The sequence below is a fragment of the Ceratotherium simum genome, chromosome 20 (genome assembly GCF_057802395.1).
Source record: "Ceratotherium simum simum isolate JZ-2026a chromosome 20, ASM5780239v1, whole genome shotgun sequence".
Classification (NCBI taxonomy): domain Eukaryota; kingdom Metazoa; phylum Chordata; class Mammalia; order Perissodactyla; family Rhinocerotidae; genus Ceratotherium; species Ceratotherium simum.
The window spans coordinates 54823491-54847136 of NC_141919.1; the positions used below are offsets into that span (position 1 = coordinate 54823491).

Sequence of the window (23646 nt, forward strand, 5' to 3'; positions counted from 1 at the left end):
TGTAAGTCCAAAATTCATTTCATGAATAAAATTTCCACAGAATAGGTTCCCAAACATTGAGAACAAGTTAAATTTCCAACAACTGAAAAACAGTGGAAATCTGTGAATGTTTTTAACCTCTAAAGAGTCATAGATTTGAATGTGAATATTAGTGGTTTCTTCATCTTTAAAAGTATGATGCTGAGGTTATCACTAGTTTTAATACACTACGATTTTACCATTAAAATCCGTCAAAGATGCACACAGACCAAAAATATTAATTTAACTAAATTCCAATGATAGGAATAATTGAAATGTCCATCAGCTGAAAAATGAATAAACAAAAGGTGGTTTATCTATACAATGGAATATTATTCAACCATAGAGAAGAATGAAAATATTACTGATTTGGGCTACAACATGGATAAACCTTGAAAACATATGCTAAATGAAAGAAAACAGACACAAAAGACCACATATTCATGATTCTATTTATATGAAATGTCCAGAATAGTCAAATCCATTTATATGAAATGTCCAGAATAGTCAAATCCATTTATATGAAATGTCCAGAATAGTCAAATCCTTAGAGACAGAAAGTAGATTCGTGGTTGCCAGGGGAGGGGGAAGAGAGAATGCAGAGTCACTCCTAATGGGTATGGGGTTTCTTTAGTGGGTAATGAAAACATTATGCAATTAGACAGTGGTGAGGGTTGCACAACTTTGTGAATATACTGAAACATACTGAATTGTACATGTTAAAAGGGCAAATTTTACTGGACGTGAATTATATCTCAATAAAAAATTTAAAAATGTTTTAACTCCAATGATGGGTAAACCCCTAAATAAGTTGGGAGTCTTGTAAGCATGGAGTCTGTGCTGTAGGTATCACTGTTTGTAGACCTTCAAAGGCTCCTGCACACAGCAGACATTCAAAAAAATTTTTAAAGATTCAATGAAGGAGTACTAATTTCTTACAATAGCCTGTAGGCACAGTCCCCTTCTGTGTCACAACTATAATGCATATTCCAATTTCTCCTCTCAGGCAAAAGCCCTTAGGAGAAATGCCTAAACGTCACGTTGGATATATAGGTCAGAATATTCTATATAATTCAGATGTGACACACAACAAACTACCTGGAAATGGAATTTGAAGAACCCTAAAATATGTAGTTTCTATTCCTCAAATTTAACAAACAGCAAAACAAACTCCTTTGTTCTTTAGTTCTTTCAAAATAATCTAAGATTGTGGTCCCTTTATAAAATAAGTATGTTATGAGTGCCAGATACTCTTACAGGTATGGAAACTTCATCTTCAAAAACTAAGCCACTCTGATGCCTGTGCCCTGGCATCAATTTTTCATGAGGAAATGAATAAAAGGAAAATAATGTATTTTGAGAGATGTTGGTCATAGACAGGATGAGGTTCAGGCTGTGCTAAGAACCCCACAGGAAGTTGCAGAGTAGAGACAGGGAAGTAATCTGGTACAATGCTCCATTTCGGCCAAGAACGCTTCTCTATTAACATCATAAATGGTAAAGTGCAACATACAAAAGAAAAACTTTCTTGGTTACCTTAGGGAACACTGCATGCACTACATACACATTTTCTCTCAAAGGTATAAAAGATCTGACAACTGAGGGACACACAGCTCTCAATGATGTTCTGTTAACATCAAAACCAATCATTTTTAACTTATACAGTAACAGGCAAATATCCACCATATAAGCCCAGTATTAAGACCAAGTTCATATGTTCTTGCAAAAAAATTCTACACATTCTACACTTGACATATTTATTTATAGGACAGGCAATGCAAAACTGAATTAGCAAAATGGACACTATTTTGTGTAATTGATATAATCAACACAAAAGTATCCCATCTGGCACCTGTTCAGATGTAAACGTTTATTCTATTACGTCAAATTCACATGCTACCTAGTCTTAGGGATTAGACAATCATTCCTTTTTTTACTCAATTAATATTTATTTCCAGGCCTTGATTTCAACATGGCAAATTCCTTCTCAAAATCCTTCAAAACCCAGCTTGCTCCAAGTTCAAGTCCACACTCTTCAGCCTGGCTTCCAGGGTTCTGGCTGAACTGTCTCCTTCCTGGCTCAGGAGGATGAAGGCACAGCCTTCAGGTGCCAGACAAGTAATGAGTGAGTGAAGCTGGGGCCTCGGACTCAGGGTCAAGGGACACAAGGAGGTGTGACTACACTGTGGAGATGCTACTTGGCTCCAGCTACCTGTCATCTGCCAAGAGTGGGGACTCAAGCCAGTGGGGAATAAACTATTCTCAGAGAAGTTGGCAATCCAGACCTTCAGGTATAATTTTCCAATTTTTAAGTGTAGAAAACTCATTTAAATATCAAGCACAGGGCTGACCCGACCAAATCTATCCACACGTCACAAGTGGACAGCACATCAGCATCCTCACCTCTACACAGAGAGAACTGATGAGACCAAAGGCCACTGGCTGCTTCAAGCTTCCCGTACGGCGAGGGACAGCCTGCTGGTTCCCCGTCTCTAAGATGCACTAGGCTTCCTGCAACATTCCCACAGGAGTGCCCTCCCTTAGCTCTTCAACTTGCAAGTCCATCAGGGGCAGCTCAGGCAACTCTTCCTTTGAAAGCCTTCCTTCGCTTTTTTGGCCTTAGGACTCGCTGAGCACGTGAGAATATATGTCCTGTATTTTCATTTTAACTGCTTAGGATGTGCTCATCAGTTTACGACTTGGTGAATGCCTGAGTCATGGATGGGTAGAGGAGTCTGAGAGAAGGCTCCAGGTAAGATGGCCCACACCTCCAAGATCAGGGCAAGGTGTGGCCTAACACCCACAAGGCAGCTCCAGGACAAGGAAAGGCATTGGGTCCATCCTGCACGAGCTGGGAAGAAAGGGCAGCACTTACCTCATCTGTGGTCGTCAGGAGCCCTGGGGCCATATTCCCGGTCTCCGAGAGAAGAGTGCTCCTCCTAGAGAAGAGTCAAATGGCAGAGGCAGATCTGGGGAAAGAGAAGAGAAGTGAGAGGGATGCTGGGGAGGTGTACCGTGCATCCAGCCTCCCAGTTCAGCAGGACGAGGGAGAGGTAAGGAAGGCAGGTTGCAGAGGGCATCAGAGAAGCCGATTCTTAACCAGTGTCCTGTACATAAGGCCCCCAGAGCTGGAACAGCAGCAGACTCAGCTTCAATCTTCAGTTGGGAAACTGAGGCTCTCAGCCCCTAGCAGCTGGGAGAGACTTTGTCACTGTGTGGACTCTATTAAGAGGTAAAGGGCCTCAGAGTGCCCACAGGGGAGCACTCACACTGAGAAATAAAGTGACCTATCCTAGTGAAAACAGCAGCTCGCCCCCCCATATCTACCCTGAGGCCAAAGGGCGAGACCCAGGAAATTCAAAGCAGGAAGAGCACTCCAGGACTCCACAGAACGCAGACTGGGGGGACTTGAAGCAGGGTAGAAGCCGTAACCTGGCTGCACCCTCCTCTCCACTTAAATATCCAAGATTAGGTTCCTAAGACTTGAAACCTAACTTGAAGTTTAAAAATGGGCAGTCAGCAAATGGCCCAGTCTTCAACAAGTCAATTTCATAAACAAATTTTTAAAAGGGGAGATTTTCCTTCGTGAAAAGATACTTAAGAGATAGGGGCTGGCCCGATGGCGTAGTGGTTAAGTGCACGGACTCCGTTTCGGCAGCCCGGGGTTCGCAGGTTCAGATCCTGGGCACGGACCTACACACCACCCATCAAGCCATGCTGTGGCAGTGTCCCACATATAAAGTAGAGGAAGATGGGCATGGATGTGAGCCCAGGGCCAGTCTTCCTCAGCAAAAAGAGGAGGATTGGCAACAGATGTTAGCTCAGGGCTAATCTTTCTCACCAAAAAAAAAAGATACTAAAGAGAGAAACCATTCTTCAGATGTCATCTATAGACCTTGACTGGGTCCTAGTTTGCACAAACAAACTGAAAAACATCTGGGGACTATGAAGGACAGTTCAATATGAACTGTGTCTGAGACAATGTTAGAGAATTACTGTAAATATTGTTAGGTATGACCATGACATTCTGGACATAGAGGAAAACAACAAGTCATTATTAAGAAATTATACTGAAGTCCTGAGGAGTGAATTAACATATTTACAATTTTTTAAAAATGTGAAGCCTTCAACAAATTAACAGCATAAAAAAAAAGGAGGGCTCTTATGGAATAAAAGGAGACTTAGGAGGCATATCAATCAAATGTAACATGTAGACCTTGTTTAGACATTTTTGAGGCAATTGAGGAACTCTGAACACTGACTGGATATTAGATGGTATTAAAGAATCAATATTAGTTTTATTAGGCTTAGGTTAAGAATGAGCTGTGCTGATACCATCTGTAAATAATTGTGGCTATGCTTAAAAAAAAAGAGAGAATACAAAATCTACAGCTAACATCATATTTAATGGTGAGAAACTGGATGCTGTCCTGATAAGATCAGAAACAAGGCAAGGATGTCCCCTCTCACCACTTCTATTCAACATCACACTGGAAGTCCTAGCTAATGTAAGACAAGAAAAGAAAAGAAAAAGTACACAGATTGGGAAGGAAAAAACAAAACTGTCTTTGTTTGTGGATGACTTGATTATCTATATAGAAAATCCCAAAGAATCAACAAGAAATTTCTAGAACTAACAAGTGATTATATCAAGGCTGCAGGACACAAGGTTAATATACAAAAATCAATCGCTTTCCTATATACCAGCCATAAATAAATGGAATTTGAAATTAAAAACACTACAACATTTATATTAGCATCCAGAAAAATGAAATACTTAGGTATAAATTTAAAAAACTTTTTGTCTAAGATCTCTATGAGGAAAACCATAAAACTCTGCTGAAAGAAATCAAAGATCTAAATAAATAGAGAGACAGTCCACGTTATGGATAGCGGGACTTGATATTGTTAAGATGCCAGTTCTTCCCAACTTGATCTATACATTCATGCAATCTCCATCAAAATCCCAGCAAGTTACTTTGAGGGTATCAACAAACTGGTTCTAAAATTTATATGGAAACGCAAAAGACCCCGAAGAGCCAACACAATGGTGAAGAAGAACAAAGTCAGAAGAGTGACACAACCAGAGTTCACAACCTACTATACAGCTACAGTAATTAAGAGAGAGTGGTAGGCAAAAAATTAATTTAAAAAATAGACAAAAAGATCAATGGAACAAAATAGCATAGAAATAGACTCACAAAAATAAAGTCAACTGATCTTTGACAAAGGAGCAAAGGAAATTCAATGGAGAAAGGATTATCTTTTCAATAAATGGTAGTCTTGGAACAATGGGCATCCACATGCAAACAAAAATGAATCTGGACACAGACATTACACCTTTCAAAAAAATTAACTCTAAATGAATCACAGACCTAAAGGTAAAACATGAAACTATAAAATGCCTAGAAGATAACATGGGAGAAAATCTAGGTGACCTTTGGTTTGGCAATGTCTTTTCAGAAATAACACCAAAAGCACAATCCATGAAAGAAAAAAATTGGTAAGTTGGGTTCTATTAAAAACTTCTGCTCTGCAAAAGACACTGGTAAGAAAAAGAAAAGTCAAGGCATAGACGGGGAGAAAATACTTGAAGAAAAAAACTGGAAAAGAGAAACAGAATCATAATCATAGTTAAGAAAACTTGCTACACCTTTCAGTAAAATAAAAAGCAAAATGACAGTAACATCAGAGACCTGAAACCACTATCAGGCAGTACTGATCAAATGGGCATTTCTAGAACACTAAACCCCACAGTGCAGAAGGTGCACACAGAACATCCACCAAGGTAAATGAAATCCCCAAGGCACATAAAATAAGTCACTAATTTCAAAGGACTAAAGTTTAAAAAGAGTACGTTCTTTGCCCAAGATGGAATTAAAGTAGAAATCAGTAATAGTAGGATCTCTGGAAAGACCTCCAGAATTAGAAATTAAGCAATACTGGTCTAAAAGACAGACGGATGAAAGAAAAAATTCCAAGGGACATGAAAAAATATTTTGAACTGAATGATTCTAATAAACACAACACATCAGGGGCCAGCCCAGCGGCATAGAGGTTAAGTGCGTGCGCTTCGCTTCGGCAGCCCAAGGGTTCGCAGGTTCGGATCCCAGACGTGCACCGATGCTTCACTTGGCAAGCCATGCTGTGGCGGTGTCCCATATAAAGCAGAGTAAGATGGGCACGGATGTTAGCCCAGGGCCAATATTCCTCGGCAAAAAGAGGAGGACTGGCGTCGGATATTAGCTCGGGGCTGATTTTCCTCACAAAAAAAAACCCCACAACACATCAAAACACATCACAACTAACAAAATTTGTGATATGGAGCTGTTACGGGCTGTATTGTGTCCCCTATCAAATTCATATGTGAAAGTCCTAACTTCCAGTGCCTTACAATGTGACTGTATTTGGAGATAGGGTCTTTAAGTTAAAATGACATTATTAGGGTGGGCCCTAATTCAATATGAGTGGTGTCCCTATAAGAGGAAATCTGAACACAGATCCAGAGGGAAGACCATGTAAACACAGGGAGAAGATGGCCATCTACAAACCAAAGAAAGGCCTCAGAAGAAACCAACACTGCCAATGCCTTGATCTTTAACTTCTAGCCTCCAGAAGTGTGAGAAAATAAATTTCTGTTGTTCAAGCCCCCAGTCTGTGATGCTCTGTTATGGCAGTCCTAGCACACTAACGCAGCGGATAAAGCAATTCTTAAAGGCAAAGTTATAACTTTAAATGAATGCACTAAAGAAAAGTTTTAATTATTAAAGAAAAGAAACTCAGCTCTTACCTTAAGAAGTTAGGAAAGGAAGAGAAAAAAAATAAGGAGAAAATAAATAAAGAGGAAAAAAATCAATGACATAAAAATGAAAATTTATAATTGAAATAAATGAAATATAAAGAGAATTTAGAAAGCCAAGTGTTGATTATTTGCAAATAATTAAAAGTGCTAAACCCCACGCCTTAAACTGTAAATCTCCTAAAAGGACACATAGGAGAAAGGCTTCATGACATCGGAATGGGCAACAATTTCCTGGCTGTAATACCAAAAGCCCAAGCAACAAAAGCAAGAATAGACAAGTGAGACGACATTAAAAACTTCTGTACAGCAAAGACAAAAATCAACGGAGTGAAAAGGCAACCTATCATTGGGAGAAAACAGACGAAAACCATACACCCCGTTTTACTGTGCTTCGCAGTCACCGCATTTTTTACAAATTGAAGCTTTGTGGCAACTCTGTGTTGTGCAAATCTATCGGTGCACTCTTCCAACAGCATTTGCTCACTTTGTGTCTCATTTTGGTAATTCTCGCAATATTTCAAAATTTTCATTACTGTTATATTTGTTATGGTGATCTGTGATCAGTGATCTTGGATGTCACTATTCTAATTCTTTTTGGGGCTCCACAAACCACGCCCATATAAGACGGTGAACTTAATGGATAAATGTTGTATATGTTCTGACTGCTCCACCAACTGGTGGTTCCCCTGTCTCTCTCCCTCTCCTTGGGCCTCCCTATTCCTTGAGACACAACAATACTGAAATTAGGCCAATTCATAACCCTACAATGGCCTCTAAGTTTTCAACTGAAAAGAAGAGTCACACATCTCTCACTTTAAATCAAAAGCTTAGAAATGATTAAGCTTAGTGAGGAAGGCATGTTGAAAGCCGAGACAGGCCGAAAGCTAGGCTTCTTGCTCCAGTTAGCCAAGCTGCGAATGCAAAGGAAAAGTTCTTTTTTTTTTTCTTTTTTTGTAAGGACGATCAGCCCTGAGCTAACATCTGCCAATCCTCCTCTTTTTGCTGAGGACGACTGGCCCTGGGCTAACATCCGTGCCCATCTTCCTCCACTTTATATGAGACGCTGCCACAGCATGGCTTAACAAGCGGTGCGTCGGTGTGCGCCCGGGATCCGAACTGGCGAACCCCGGGCCACCACAGCAGAGCGCGCTCCCTTAACCGCTTGCGCCATCGGGCCGGCCCCAAAGGAAAAGTTCTTGAAGGAAATTAAAAGTGCTACTCCGGTGAACACACAAATGGTAAGAAAGCAAAACAGCCTTATTGCTGATATGGAGAAAGTTTTAGTGGTCTGGATAGAAGATCAAAGCAGCCACACCATTCCCTTAAGCCCAAGCCTAATCCAGAGCAAAGCCCTGACTCTCTTCAAGTCTACGAAGGCTGAGAGAGGTGAGGAAGCTGCAGAAGAAGTTTGAAGCTCGCAGAGGTTGGTTCATGAGGTTTAAGGAAAGAAGCCACCTCCATAACATAAAAGTGCAAGGGGAAGCAGGAAAGGCTGATGTAGAAGCTGCAGCAAGTTATCCAGAAAATCTAGCTAAGATAATTAATGAAGGTGGCTACACTAAACAGCAGATTTTCATTGTAGACAAAACAGCCTAATACTGGAAGAAGATGCCTCTAGAACTTTCACAGCTAGAGAGGAGAAGTCAATGCCTGGCTTCAAAGCTTTAAAGGACAGGCTGACTCTCTTGTTAGGGGCTAATGTAGCTGGTGACCTTCATTTGAAGCCAATGCTTATTCACCATTCCAAAAATCCTAGGGCTCTTAGGAATTATGCTAAATCTACTCTGCCTGTGCTCTATAAATGGAACAACAAAGCCTAAATAACAGCACCTCTGTTTACAAGATGGTTACTATTTTAAGCCAACTGTTGAGACCTACTACTCAGAAAAAAAAAGATTCCTTTCAAAATATTACTGCTCATTGACAACGCACCTGGTCACCCAAGAGCTCTGATGGAGATGTACAATGAGACTAACGTTTTCATGCCTGCCAACACAACATCCATCCTGCGGCCCATGGATCAAGGAGCAATTTCAACTTTCAAGTCTTGTTATTTAAGAAATACATTTCATAAGGCTATAGCTGCCATAGAGAGTGAATCCTCTGATGGATCCGGACAAAGTAAATTGAAAACCTTCTTGAAAAGATTCACCATTCTAGATGCCATTAAGAGCATCTGTGGTCCACGAGAAGAGGTCAAAAATATCAACATTAACAAGTGTTAGGTAGAAGTTGATTCCAACCCTCATGGATGACTTTGAGAGGTACAAGACTTCAGTGGAGAAAGTAACTGCAGATGTGGTGGAAACAGCAAGAGAACTAGAATTAGAAGTGGAGCCTGAAGATAATGACGGAATTGCTACAATCTCATAAAATTTTAACAGATGGAGTTGCTTCTTATGGATAAACAAAGAAAGTGGTTTCTTGAGACGGACTCTACTCCTGGTGAAGATGCTGTGAAAACTGTTGAAATGACAACAAAGAATTTAGAATATTACATAAACTTAGTTGACAAAGCAGTGGCAGGGTTTGAGAAGACTGAATCCAATTTTGAAAGAAGTTCTACTGTGGGTAAAATGCTACCAAACGGCATCGCATGCTACAGAGAAATCATCTGTAAAAGGAAGTCAATCGATACAGCAAACTTTATTGCCTTATTTCAAGAAATTGCCAGAGCCACCCCAACCTTCAGCAACCATCACCCTGATCAGTCAGCAGCCATCAACATCGAGGCGAGACCCTCCACCAGCAAAAAGACTACAACTAGCTGAAGGCTCAGATGATGGTTAGGATTTTCTAGCAATAAAGTATTTTTTAATTACGGTATGTACATTTTTTTAGACATAATGCTATTATACACTTAACAGACTATAATACAGAGCAAACAAAACTCTTCTACGACTGGGAAACCAAAAAATTTGTGTGATTCACTATATTGCGATAACCACTTTGTTGCAGTTGTCTGGAACTGAACCCCCAATATCTCTGAAATATGCCTGTATCACATAAGGGGTTAATATCCAGAATATATAGAGAACTCCTACAACTCATTAACAATAAAAAAAAAAATAACCTGACTAAAACATAGGAAAAGGACTTAAATAAATATTTCTCCATGAACAGATACAAATGATCAACACCATATGAAAAGATGCTAAACACCACAAATTATCAAGGAAATGCAAATCAAAACCACAATGAGACCATCACCTCATACCTGTTAGAATGGCCATTGTCCAAAAAAACGGAAAATAACAAGTTTTGGCAAGGACATGGAGAAACTGGAACCCTAGTGTACCGTTGGTGGGAATGTAAAATGATGCAGCCACTATGGAAAACAGTACAGAAGTGCCTCAAAAAATTAACAGTAGAACTACCATATGATCCAGCAATCCCACTTTTGGATATGTATCTAAAGGAAATGAAAACAGGATCTCAAAGAGCGCATACCCACATTAGCCAAGATGTGGAAGCAACTTAAATATCCATCAACAGATAAAAGGAGAAAGAAAAAGTGGTATATACATAAAATGGAATATTATTCAGCCTTAAAAAAAGAAAGAAATCCTGCCGTATGCTACAACATGGATGAACCTTGAGGACATTATGCTAAGTGAAATAAGCCGGTCACAAAAAGACAAATATTGTATGATTCCAATTTTATGATGTATCTAAAGTAATAGCAACAGAGAGTAGAATGGTAGTTACCAGGGGCTGGAAGGGAAGGGAAACAGGAAGTTATTGTTCAATGGGTAAAGTTTCACTCATGCAAGATGAAAAAGTTCTAGAGATCTGTTGTACAGATGTGGATACAGTTAACAATACTGTACTATGCACATAAAAATTGTTAAGAGGGTAAATATATGTTAAATGTTTTTTAACCCCAATGCAAAAACAAAATAATAAAAGAGGGTCAAATCTCTTCCAAAAAAAGGAAAAAACTGTTAAATCCCCAGGAAGCATGATTAAATAAAAAAAATTTAAAAAATAAAAGTCAAATGATCAGTATCAGGAACGAAAGAAGAAACATCATTACAAATCTTACGGGCATTAAGAGGACAATAAGGGATTCTTATTAAAAAAACAAACTGTAGGCCCAAAGTTCTAAAAAGTTAGATGAAATGGACAAATTCCTTTCAAAACAAAACTTACCAAAACTAAAATAGAAATTTGGAATAGCCCTATATCTTCCAAACATATTAATATCATAATTTTATACTTTATCAGAAATAAAAGTCCAGGATCACAGATAAATTTTATCAAATACTTAAGTAGGAAGAGAAGGGAATACTCCCCAATTCACTTTATGAGGCCATAAAGTGGCCTCATATTTTATTTGGTAACCCAGATACCAAAATTGAAAAAGACGTTACAAGAAAGAAAATTACAGACCAACATCCCTCATGCAAAAATCCTTTAAAAATATTAGCAAGTCAAATCTACCAATATGTTATAAGGATAACATCATGAACATGTGAGATTTATCCAGGAGATGCAATGTTAGTTTAACAATTGTAAAACAACCAACGTAATTATTTTGATTAACAGAATAAAGGAGAAAAATCACCTCAGTATATAAAGAAAAAAACATATGACAAAATTCAATGGTGACGCATGATTAAGAACTCTCAGCCAACTAGTAATAGAAGGAAATGTCCTCAATTTAATAAATAAGCATTTACAAAAAGCCTAGAGCTAATACTATACTTAACGGTAAAATACTGAAGGAAAGGATGTCTGATCTCACCAGCTCTATGTAACATTTGATTAGGAGACATAAGGCAAACAGTGAAGAAAAAGAATTAAAAGACATAAAGATTGGAAAAGAAGTAAAAAACAGATAAACTTAATAACTTAATAAACTTTGTATCAACTAAAATGTCTTCAAGTCGGACAATACCAATGTTGAGAAGAGTACGAGGCAACAGAATTCTCATTCGACACTTGTAGTAATATAAAATGAACGATTTTTGAAAACTGTATGGCACATTCTTATAATGTTAAACATACACCTACGATCTAGCAATTCCCAAAGTACCCAAGATTAATGAGAGAATCAAGAGAATTTATTGGCAGTGGAGATGCACTGCAAGAAATGGTTCCTTCAGGCTGAAGAGAAATGATGCCAAATGGAAATCCGGATCTTCTGTGATGACTGAAGATCACCAGAAATGATAAATACGTTCATACACAAAAGACTCTCTTTTTTTCTCTCCTAATGTTTGAAAGATACATATGGCTGTTTACAGCAAAAATAAAATCACATTGTGTGATTGATAGCTTATGTAGACGCAATACATATCACAATTCTAGCATAAAGGAGCGGGGAGAGGATTGCAAGATCCCTTATTTACATGAACTGGTACAAGAGGAACTCTAAATAGACTGTGAAGTTACGATGTACACTGTCATATCTAGAGCAAACACTAAAAATAAAAAGTAAAAATGCAAAGCAGTGTGGCTAAATGGCAATTAAACTAAAATAGAATTCCAAAAAATAATCAATTGACCCAGAGAAAGCAGGAATAGGAAAAGAGGAACAACAAACAAATAGAAAACATAGTAAAAGGAGAGACCTAAATCTAACCATATCGCTAATTAGGTGAAATAAACCCACCAATTAATGAAAAGGCACTGATTGTCAGACTGGGTAAAAGAGCAAGCCCCTGTCATATGCTATCTACAAGAAATACACTTTAAATATAAAGACACAGGTCAGCTGAAAGAAAATGGATGGAAAAAGATAAACCACGCAAACAGTAAACAGAAGAAGGCTGGAGTGGCTATGTTAATATCGGATAAAGCATATTTCAAAACAAAAAGTATTACCAGAGATACAAAGAGATGTTTCATAATAACAAAAGGGTCAATTCAGCAGAAAAATATACCAAAGGTAAATGTATGTGCGTCTTATAACAGTGCTTCAAAATACATCAAGCAAAAATTAACAGAATTAATAGAGAAATGGACAATTCCACAATCCTAGTTGGAGAACTTAATGCCCTGTCACAGCAATTGATAAAATAACTATTGCTAAATAAACTGATAAAAATAACTAGACAGATCAGTAAGGAAACAAAAGATCTGAACATAACAATCAACCAACTTGACCTAACATATTATTAGAACAACACACAACGACTAGAGAACATATTCTTTCCATGGGCCCATGGTACATTCACCAAGACGCAGTATATGCTGGGTGTTGAAATAACTCCCAACAAATTTACAAAGACTGACATTATATAAAACTTGTTCTTTGGAATTAAATAAGAAATCAGTAACAATTAGTTATCTAGAAAAATCCCAAATATCTGGAACTTAATAGAGACTGGGCAGAGAAAAACTGGATTTACCAAGCGTAGACAACTCACTTGATGACTTTCATTATAAAGGGGAGCGGAGGGATAAGGTAACAACTGAAGGAAGAAATCATGACCCGGCTCTGGTCAAAAACCTGCAGTGGCTCCCACTGACCACAGAATGAGATCCATACCTACTATATTGGCACCCATATAACAGCCCAATTCTCTTTTCCCACTCCCCCCACACACCTCCCTTTCCAGGCAAAAGGACAACCCCTCAGATCCTCACAGCTGGGTGCCAAGCAGTGACCCATGAGGAGCCAGGAGCCAGACAAGGTGCCTGTCCCTCAAAGAACCATATCAAAACCAGAGGGACAGTCAGACAGTCGGTGTGAGCCACATGAGCCCTGGAGTCCTCATGTATCAAGTGCTCTGGACCTATAGGGCACAGTGGGAGAATTCTGACAGAATACGCAGAAATCTCTGCACTGGAGAAACACCTACTTAGTGAGCTAGCTAGTTAACAAGAGTGAATTTGTGAAGCATAAAGGCATGAAGGAATAAAACAGCAGGGGATGGAATATGTTCCCATTCGGCTGTAAAATAGTCCAATCAGAATGAAGGGTAAAGGACGACTCTGGAAAGGTGGGTTGGAGGGGCAATTCAGAATTGGTAATTATCATTACTACAACTCACTTTTCCTGAGCACTTACTGTGCACCAGGCACCCTAACCACATCCGAAGCAGCATCACCTTCCCACCTCACAACAACCCTGCCATTGCTACTAGCTCCATTTTACAGACGAAAAAAAAGGAGGGACCTAGAATGGAGGCAAACGCCCAAGCTCACAGAGTCAGTACGTAGTGGTGCCTTAGAGTCCGACTGCAGAGCCCACAATCAGGGACAGGGAAGAAAGAGAGGACGCTTTTTCAACAGGAAGAAGATGAACTAGAACATACGGAAAAACAATATGCTGAACTAACACAAACGGGAGGGGAGAGGAGAAGGGCAAGAAGAACTGACAGGATTGAACAGCTCATCAAATTAGTGGGAAACCTGGAAAATGCAAGGAGGCAAGGTCATGCAGCATGTGCCAAGAGGTGGAATTGTGCCATTAACAAAGATCAGCAAGGCCAGAATGGGTGAAGAAGGCGAAGAGGGTACTCAGAAGGCAGAATTCCAAATATTCTCCCACGCATGTCTCTCATCTGGGTTGTTAAGAGAGGACAATTTAAACTGTAGGAAGGAACTTTGAGACAATTAGGGAAACTGGACACAGCCTGAATATTAGATGACATTAAGGAATTTTGGTTAAGTTTTTGGGTGTGACATTCAGTATAAAGGTTGTTTTCTGGGGCCGGCCCCGTGGCTTAGCGGTTAAGTGCACGTGCTCCCCTGGTGGCGGCCCAGGTTCGGATCCCGGGCGCGCACTGACGCACCGCTTGTCAGGCCATGCTGTGGCAGCGTCTCATATAAAGTGGAGGAAGATGGGCACAGATGTTAGCTCAGGGCCAATCTTCCTCAGCAAAAGGAGGAGGATTGGCATGGATGTTAGCTCAGGGCTGATCTTACTCACAAAAAGAAAAAAAAAATCTTAAAATTAAAAAAAAAAAGGTTGTTCTCTTTAAAGTCCTTATTCAAAAGAGATGCATACTGAAGTATTTGCAGGTAAAATGATATTCGGGATGCTGCAAAATACTTCAGTAGAGAACACAAAAAGGAAGAGAGGAAGAGCAGAATGTTGACAATTGCTGAAGCTGAGTGAGGGGCACACAGATGCTCTTTCAGTATGCCACTACTTTTGTCTGTATTTGTAAAATTTTCATAATAAATTTTAAATTTAATAACCCCATCTCCCTCCACATCCCCAAAATAATGAAAGTAGAGAAAACTTTAAGGGGGTTGGGGGAGTGGACTGCAAACACTGGATGGTCTGATTGCCACCTTCTGTTGGTGTCATTAATGTCACCAACAGAAGTTAAACGTCATTAGGAGATGAGATCAAGGATCAGGAGAAAGTGAACGAATGTTTTATCTTTATCAGCATTAGATATATCAGACAAACTTGAAAAATAGAGCACCTTTTTAAGTTTTCATCAAAACTTTGAAAGTTAAAGAACAGCTAGCTCCAAAGTCAAAGTTACTTAACCCTCTACTACCCCACTTCCCTCTCTACAAAACGAGAATTCTACCACCTAACACGCAACATGGCTGAGGAAATACAAGATGGCAGTTAACAGAAAGCTCTCAAAACAGCACTTCTCCCCCTCTGTTTTGCCAGCACTCCACCGCCCTGAGGATACAGCAACGTGAATGTAGGTGGACAGAAACAACGCTGGAGACAATTCCCTGGAGATGTTAGAAAGCCCCCAAATGAGGGCAGAGGCATGTGCCCCAGGAGGACACCTGTGCAGGGATGTGCCCCTTTAAGAACAGGCCTGGCTTTCTGGGAAACATGCAGCTCTGAGCCCCAGAGGGGATATTACAAGGCAGGAGATAGCAAGCAGGAGCAAAGCAGTGCACTCTCCACTATGAGCAAAAAGGACACCACAAAGACACAGGAAGTGGTGCCCACCTGAGACGCGGCTGCCAGGCCCCCAGGAGTTCTCCCCTCCCTAACAGTCCTCTCTGGGTGAGGGGAGCGCAGAGAGCTCCAGGGCAGACCTGGGCTCAGCAGGCGCAGCTCGGCCTCAGGATTCTCTCCCAGCCCAGAAAGCAGGCTGGAAACCCTCGAGCCCGCAGCTGGAGCCTCTTCTCTAAGGAGAGGTATCAGAACCAGGCAGGGAATGGAAGAACGGTCCCAGGGACAGAGTCATGGTGTGGCAGGCCTGGCACAGGCCCCTGCGGAGAGACAATGCCCAAAGACACGCACACTTGGGGTTGCGGATTTGGGGGAGAAAGGACAGGGCTCTCATAGATAAGCGGTGAATCTGAGTGGTGAATCTACGGAACTTGGCAGCTACTTCTGGGTGTTTGCTATGTTTTCATCGTGCAAGTTAATAATAAGAACTTAAGTCTGGATGTCTTACCCCTCACGCCCTCTCCTACCCCGAATAATGCAGGAGGTCAGCCAGCAGCCCCTGGGGCTTAGGGAAAGTTCCCTGCCTCGCGGGCCCCCCTCCACCCCAAGCTCCCAGAACCGCCCCAACACCGAAGGAGCCTGTTCGTGGGAGGCGCTGATCTGGATGCAAGGACGCCCCACGCAACCCGGGATGTCCGACCCCCGCCAGGCCCTTTAACTCCCCAGGAGCCCGCAGGCCCCGAGACCGTTGACCCGAGTCGCTCGGCCCTAGCCGCCACCCACCATCAAGGCACGTCAGCGTGTCCGCCCCAGGCCAAGCCTTCCCTCAAAACCCGGGTTCTGGGGCCAGCGGCGCCCCCATCACCACGGTGGGCACCACCCGCCGCGCCCCTATAACTCCAGGAAGGAAGCCCGAGCCGCGCGCCCCAGCAGTGGGACGTCTGCTCCGAGCCAGGGGTGCTCGTGTCCCCCAACCCCCTCGGCCAGGCCCGGCCCCTCCAGGACAGGACGCTGGGCTCCCGACCTCGCCGGACCGCGCAAGACCAGCGACCCCGGCCCACGGCCGCTCCGGGGGGACCGCGCCCGACCCCGCCCAGAAAATCAGACCTCAAGGAACCGGCCACCGGGGCGGGGGCGGGGGCGGGGGCGGGCCCTCCCCCGCCCTCCCCCGCCGCCCTCGCCCGGCTCTCCCGACCCTCCTTTCCCGGAGCTGGCGGCCATGGGCGCTCACCACAGCACAGAAGGACGGTGACCACACGCCAAGCGACCACAGCGGGATGCGCCACCGCGCCACCCACAATACCCCGGGGCGGGACTGCGTGACCCACAATGCCCCGGGGCAGGGCGCTTATACCCACAATGCCCCGAAGCTCGCACCGCGCTACCCAGACCGCCCCAGGGCGTGGGACTACACTACCCACAATGCCCCGAGGCGCAGACTCACCCGCCCAGTCGCCTCCCCACGGACCGTGACCTTCGGCGATGGCTCTGGTTGTCGCTCTGTTAGCTCCGTGGAGCCCGCGCTCGAGTGACCGAGTTACAGCCGCTTGGGTTCTTGGAGGAATTGTGAAATTCAGACAAGTAAAGTCAAACTGACTTTCGGGGACATGAGATGGGTGGTTCAGGTGAGCGCTACGATTTTTCTCTTTTAACTTATAGGGTCCTTGTAGTTTTCCTTGAAATTACTGTTTAAAAAGAAAAAAAAAAGATGGTAGTTACCTGGACGTGTGCTTGTCCTCCAGCGTGCAGATTCACCCCTGTGTTTTTACATCTAAATAACAGCGCGTAGTGCACAAACTTCTAAAAAATGCCAAAGGTACTGCCATTTTTCTTTTTTCAAGAGGAAGAGTCTGAAGTTTATAAAAAAGAAAATAATTCAAAGAAAAATGAGGAAAAACTAAACGTGAAGACATTTAAGGCTACAATAATTAAAATTATTTTACTAATACAAAAATCGTTGATTAGATATAACAGAGTAAAAGTTCAGAAACATATCAAAGTCTTTGTGAAGAGACACACACCCTTTTTCTAGGAATTTGACAAAAGTGTTTTCAAATTACTTCCTATTTGCTTCTTCTCAGTAACAAGAACCAGATTTAGCCTCCTGCCTAAAACAACTTTAAAAAGGACAAAATATGAGAAACAGCGGTTTGAAGGCATTGGACATAAAACATTGAAGAGCAGTAAATCCTGAGAGATGGGTAAGAAGCCAGGTGAGCCCTTGAACTTGCTCGGATGGAGAGAAGTTTCAGGTCACAGGACAGAGAAGGGAAACCAAGCGGAGGGTCCTCCTCCTCCAGTACCTGTTGAGTGCCGCCCAACACTGGCATGTGCAGCCTCCAGGAAAGAACCACTGGAAAGGATTAGAGAAATACTGTGAGCTCACATAGGGCCAGAATTAGTGCCTGTTCCCACCAGACAGAGTGGAAACCTTCATAAGGCACATGGCGTGGAGTAAAGTACTAAAAAGGGTTTTTGGCCTCAATAGTGGGGCAAAATTAGACCTAAATGCTTGATTGAGATAATTTTTATGTTAAATTTGGGGTAGAAATATGTCCAATATGTTTCAGAAATCTTAAAAGTCACTTTTATTTTTGCATGAACTGTGTATGCAGAATTATGCATATTGTTATATAAATAAAATTTTAAAGAAGCCTAAATTCAAGGTCTCTCATAAAATGAGCTATATAAAAAAAACAAACAATCACATAGAGACAGAGACTGGATTGGTGGTTACCAGAGAGGAAGGCGGGGAGTGAGGGGGGTGAAAGGGATAATTAGGCACATGTATGTAGTGATGGATTGTAGTTAGTCTTTGGGTGGTGAACATGATGTTATCTATACAGAAATTGAAATATAATGATGTACACCTGAAATTTATATGCTGTTATAAACCAATGTTACAGCAATAAAAAAATAAAAAATATAAATAAAATGAGCTATAAATTTAATAGAATCCAATTAAAATAGCATTTGCATATTTTCAACACAAACAGAGTAATTCTTATATTTATCTGAATGACTATATTGGTGATGTTTATCAAGAAAATGGTAATAAATAATAAAGCTCAATTTGCTCTATTATTAGCATTTTAATATAAAACTGTAATAATCAGTGTGATGATGATGCAAGTCAGCTGAGTGGAACTAAGGGGAAGTCAGTAAAGTAACTAGGAAGGAAGAAAGGGAGGAAAAATGAGAAAGATGATTTCAAATCAATTTGGAATGCTTGAGAATATAGTTACTTATCTGGGAAATTAAGCTAGTTCACAAAACAAATATAAAAAGAGAGATCAGAGATGTAACATGATGAAACATAAATGATTTTGAAAACCATCTTGTGGTATGGAAGGCCTTTGCATGCATTACACCAAACCAGAGACCATCAAGAAAGAATGCCTCAAGATATCAGTGCCAGGATAAGTGTGCTCATGCTCCTTGGCAGAGATCTCTCTCATCTCTCTGGGCTGAAATCCAGTTGAAGTGACTGAGTCTGCTATGGAGAGAGAAAAGGGACATTTCTGTAAACTCTTTATTGGTGGTTTAAGCTTTGAAACCACAGAAGAAAGTCTACTATGAGCCATGGAGAAAACTTACAGACTGTGTGGTAATGAGGGATCCTGCAAGCAAAAGATCAAGAGTATTTATTTGGTTTTGTAACTTTTTCATCCATGGCTGAGGTTGATGCTGCCATGGCTGCAAAATCTCATTGAATTGGTGGATAATGTTGGAGCCAAAATGTGCTGTAGCAAGAGAGAAATCTGGAAAACCTGGCACTTGTGTAACTATGAAGAAGCTGTTGGTGGAATTAAAGAAGATACTAAGGAACATCACCTTAGAGATTACTGCAAGGAATATAGAAAAGTTGATACCATTTCAGATGATTACTGATAGCCAGTCTGGAAAGAAAAGAGGCATTGGCTTAATTACTTTTTTTTTGGTGAGGACGGTTTGCCCTGACCTAACCCAGTCTTCCTCTATTTTGTGTGTGGGACACATTCACAGCATGGCTGATGAGTGGAGTAGGTCCACGCCTGGGATCTGAACCCGTGAACCTGGACCGCTGAAGCGGAGCTCATGGAACTTTAAGCACTTGGCCATGGTGCCGGCCCTGGCTTAATTACTTTTGATGATCATGATCCTGTGGATAAAATTGTGCTGCAGAAATACCATACCATCAGTGGTAAGCAGTAAGAAAGGCTTTGTCTAGACAAGAAATGCAGGAAGTCCAGAGTTCTGGGAGTGGCAGAGGAGCCTACTTTGGTTTGAGAGATTCATGCAGAGGCAGTGGGAATTTTAGACTAGGTTCAGGAAGCAAATTTAGAGGAGGATCTGATGGATATGGAGGAGGACATGGATATGGGAATGGCATTAATGGGTCTGAAGGAGGATCTGGAGATGGGAGTTCTGGAAGTAGCACTGGTTACTAAGGAGGAAGATGAAGATACAGTGGTGGAGGACCTGGATATGGCAACCAGGGTGGGGGCTATGGAGGTGGTTCTGACAACTATGGAGGAAGAAATTATGGAAGTGGAAGTTACAGTGATTTTGGAAATTATAACTTCCAACCTTTATAACTATGGTCCAATGAGAGTGGAAATTTTGGTGGCAGCAGGAACATAAGGGTACCATATAGTGGAGGAAACTATGGTCTAGTGAAATAAGCCAGACAGAGAAAGACAAACACCATATAATTTCACTCATATGTGAAAGATAAACAAACACATGGACAAAGAGAACAGATTAGTGGTTACCAGAGGGGAAGAGGGTTGGGGGGTGGGCATAAGGGGCAAAGGGGCACATATATATGGTGACTGACAAATAATAATGTACAACTGAAATTTCACAATTTTTATTATTTTTTTATTTTTATTTATTTTTGTTTTTATTTTATAAACTCTTATGACCTCAATAAAAAGAAAAGGTTATAAGAGACAAAGACATCATATGTTAATAAAAGCTTCAATACAATAAAAAGATATAACAATTATAAACATTTACACACCTAATGACAGACCATCAAAATATACGAAGGAAAAACGGACAGAATTGAAGGGAGAAAGAGACAGTTCTTCAATAATAGTCAGATTCTTCAGTACCCCACTCACAATAATGGATAGAACAACCATACAGAAGATGCGTAAGGAAATAGAGAACTTAAACAACACAATATACCAAGTGGATCTAACAGACATGCAGAATAGTCCACCCAACAATAGCATACACATTCTTCGCAAGTGCACATGGTACATTTTCCAGGCTAGACCATATGTTAGGCCACAAATTAAGTCTCAATAGATTTAAAAAGATACATGTCATACAAAATATCTTCTTTGACCACAACAGGATAAATTAGAAATCAATAACATAAAACCGGAATATTCACAAAATTGTTAAAATTTAAACAATACATTTTTTTGTGTGTGTGAGGAAGATCAGCTCTGAGCTAACATCCATGCCAATCCTCCTCTTTTTTTTTGCTGAGAAAGACTGGCCCTGAGCTAACATCTGTTGCCAATCCTCCTCTTTTTCCCTTTTTTCTCCCCAAAGCCCCAGTAGATAGTTGTATGTCATAGTTGTACATCCTTCTAGTTGCTGGGACGCCATCTCAGCATGGCCGGACAAGCAGTGCATTGGGTGTGTGCCTGGGATCCAAACCCAGGCCACCAGTAGTGGAGTGCACGCACTTAACCGCTAAGCCACGGGGCTGGCCCCTAAACAATACATTTTTAAACAACCAATAGACTAAGAAGAAACTACAAGGGAAATTAGAAAATACTTAGAGATGAACGAAAATGAAAACTTGACATACCAAAACTTATGGGATGCAGCAAAAGCAGTGTTAAGGGGGAAATTTATAGCTATAAATGTTTACACTAAAAAAAGGAAAGATCTCAAATTAACAACCTAACTTTACAACTTAAGGAACTGGAAAAAGAAGAACAAACTAAACCGAAAGGTAGTAGAAGGAAGGAAAAATAAAGATTAGAGCAGAGGTAAATGAAATAGTGAATAGAAAAACAATAGAGATGATCAATGTAACTAAAAGTTGATTCTTTGAAAACATCAACAAAATCAGCAAACCTTTAGCTAGATAGACTAAGAAAATAAGAGAGAAGACTCAAATTACTAAAATCAAAAATGAAAGTGGGGACATTACTACTGACTCCATAGAAATAAAAGGATTATAAGAGAGTCCTATGAACAATTGCATACCAAAAAATTGGATGTCTTAGAGGAAATGGACAAATTCCTAGAAACACAAAACCTACCAAGACTAAATCACGAAGAAATAGACAATCTGAATAGACTTATAACTAGTAAAGAGATTGAATCAGTAATCAAAACTCTCCTAACAAATAAAATTCCTAGACCTGATGGCTTTACTGTTGAATTCTACCAAACATTTAAAGAACTAGTACCAATCCTTCTTAAACTTTTCCAAAAATGGAAGTGGAGGGAACACTTCCTCCTTCATTTTATGAGGCCAGCATAACCCTGATACCAAAGCCAAACAAAGACACTACAAGAAAGAAAATTACAAACCAATATCCCATATGAACATTGATGCAAAAACCCTCAACAAAATACTAGCAAACAGAATTCAGCAGCATATTAAAAGGATTATATGCCATGACCAAGTGGGATTTGTTTCTGGAATGCAAGGATGGTTCAGCATATGAAAATTGAGTAATATATGTGCCATATCAACAAAATGAAGGAAAAAATACATATGATCATCTCAATTGATGAAGAAAATCATCTGACAAAATTCAACACCCTTTCATAGTGAAAACACTCAACAAAGTAGGAATAGAACATAATAAAAGCCATATATGAAAAACCCACAGCAAACATAATATTCAGGGGTGAAAGACAGAAAGCTTTTCCTCTAAGATCAAGAACCAGGAAAGGATGTCCACTTTCACTAGTACTGGAAGTTCTAGCCAGAGCAAATTAGGCAAGAAAAAAAAAATGTCATTCAATTGGAAAGGATGAAGTAAAATTATATCTGCAGATTATATGATCATATATGTAGGAAATCCTAAAGACTTAACAAAAGAGTCGTTAGAACTAATAACTAAATTCAGCAAAGTAGCAGAATACAAAGTCAACACATAAAAATCAGTTGCCTTCCTATACACAAACAATGAATAGTCTGGAAAGGAAATTACAAAAACAATTTCATTTACAATAGCATCAAAAAGAATAAAATACTTTGGAATTAACTTAACCAAGGAGGTGAAAGGCTTGTACAATGAAAACTCCAAAATATTGCTGAAGGAAATAAAAGAAGACATAAATAAATGGAAACACATCCCATGTTCACGGATTGGAAGGCTTAATATTGTTAAAATGTTAATATTACTCGAAGTGATCTACAGATTCAATGCAATCCCTATCAAAATCCCAAAGACATTTTTTGTAGGAGTAGAAAACATAACTAAAATTCATATGGAATCTCAAGGGACCGGGAGTAGTCAAAACAATCTTGGAAAGAACAAAATTGGAGGACCCACACTGCCTGATTTCAAAAGCTAATACTAAGCTACAATAATCAAAACAGTGTGGTATTTGCATAAAGAAAGACATATAGACCAATGAAATCAAATAGAGAGCCCAGAAATAAACCCTTCATATACAGTCAAATGATTTTTGACAAGTGTGCCAAGACCATTCAATGGAGAAAGGACAGTTTTTTCAACAAATCATACTGAGAAAACAGGATATCACATGCAAAAGAATGAAGTTGGACCCTTCCCTAATGCCATATACAAACATTAACTCAAAATGGGTTAAGGACCTAAATTTAAGACCTAAAACAATAAAACTCTTAAAACATAGAACAAAAGCTTCACAACATTGGATTTAGCAATGATTTCTTGGATATGACACCAAAGGCACAGGCAATAAAAGAAAAAAATAGACAAACTGGGTTTCATGAAAATTTAAAAATATTGTACATCAATAGACACTATTCACAGAGTAAAAAGGCAAC

General features: G+C 40.3%; 1 protein-coding gene and 1 pseudogene across 2 annotated transcripts in view; one reads left to right on the forward strand and one right to left on the reverse strand.

Annotated features, from left to right (window-relative positions):
• The window catches only part of ZNF169 (zinc finger protein 169), a 52301-nt gene extending 35334 nt beyond the window's left edge, over positions 1 to 16967 (reverse strand). For both annotated transcript variants that reach the window (XM_004442751.3, XM_014797006.2), the window contains exons 1-2: positions 16879 to 16967; positions 2894 to 2987 (exon numbers count right to left, since the gene is read on the reverse strand). In XM_004442751.3, coding sequence (XP_004442808.2) covers positions 2894 to 2926 — 33 coding nt within the window. In that variant the 5' untranslated portion in view covers positions 2927 to 2987; positions 16879 to 16967. The remainder of the gene's footprint in view (positions 1 to 2893; positions 2988 to 16878) is intronic.
• A 1759-nt stretch (positions 16968 to 18726) lies between these two features.
• LOC101403282 (heterogeneous nuclear ribonucleoproteins A2/B1-like) lies at positions 18727 to 20406 on the forward strand (annotated as a pseudogene).
• Positions 20407 to 23646: the final 3240 nt, after the last annotated feature.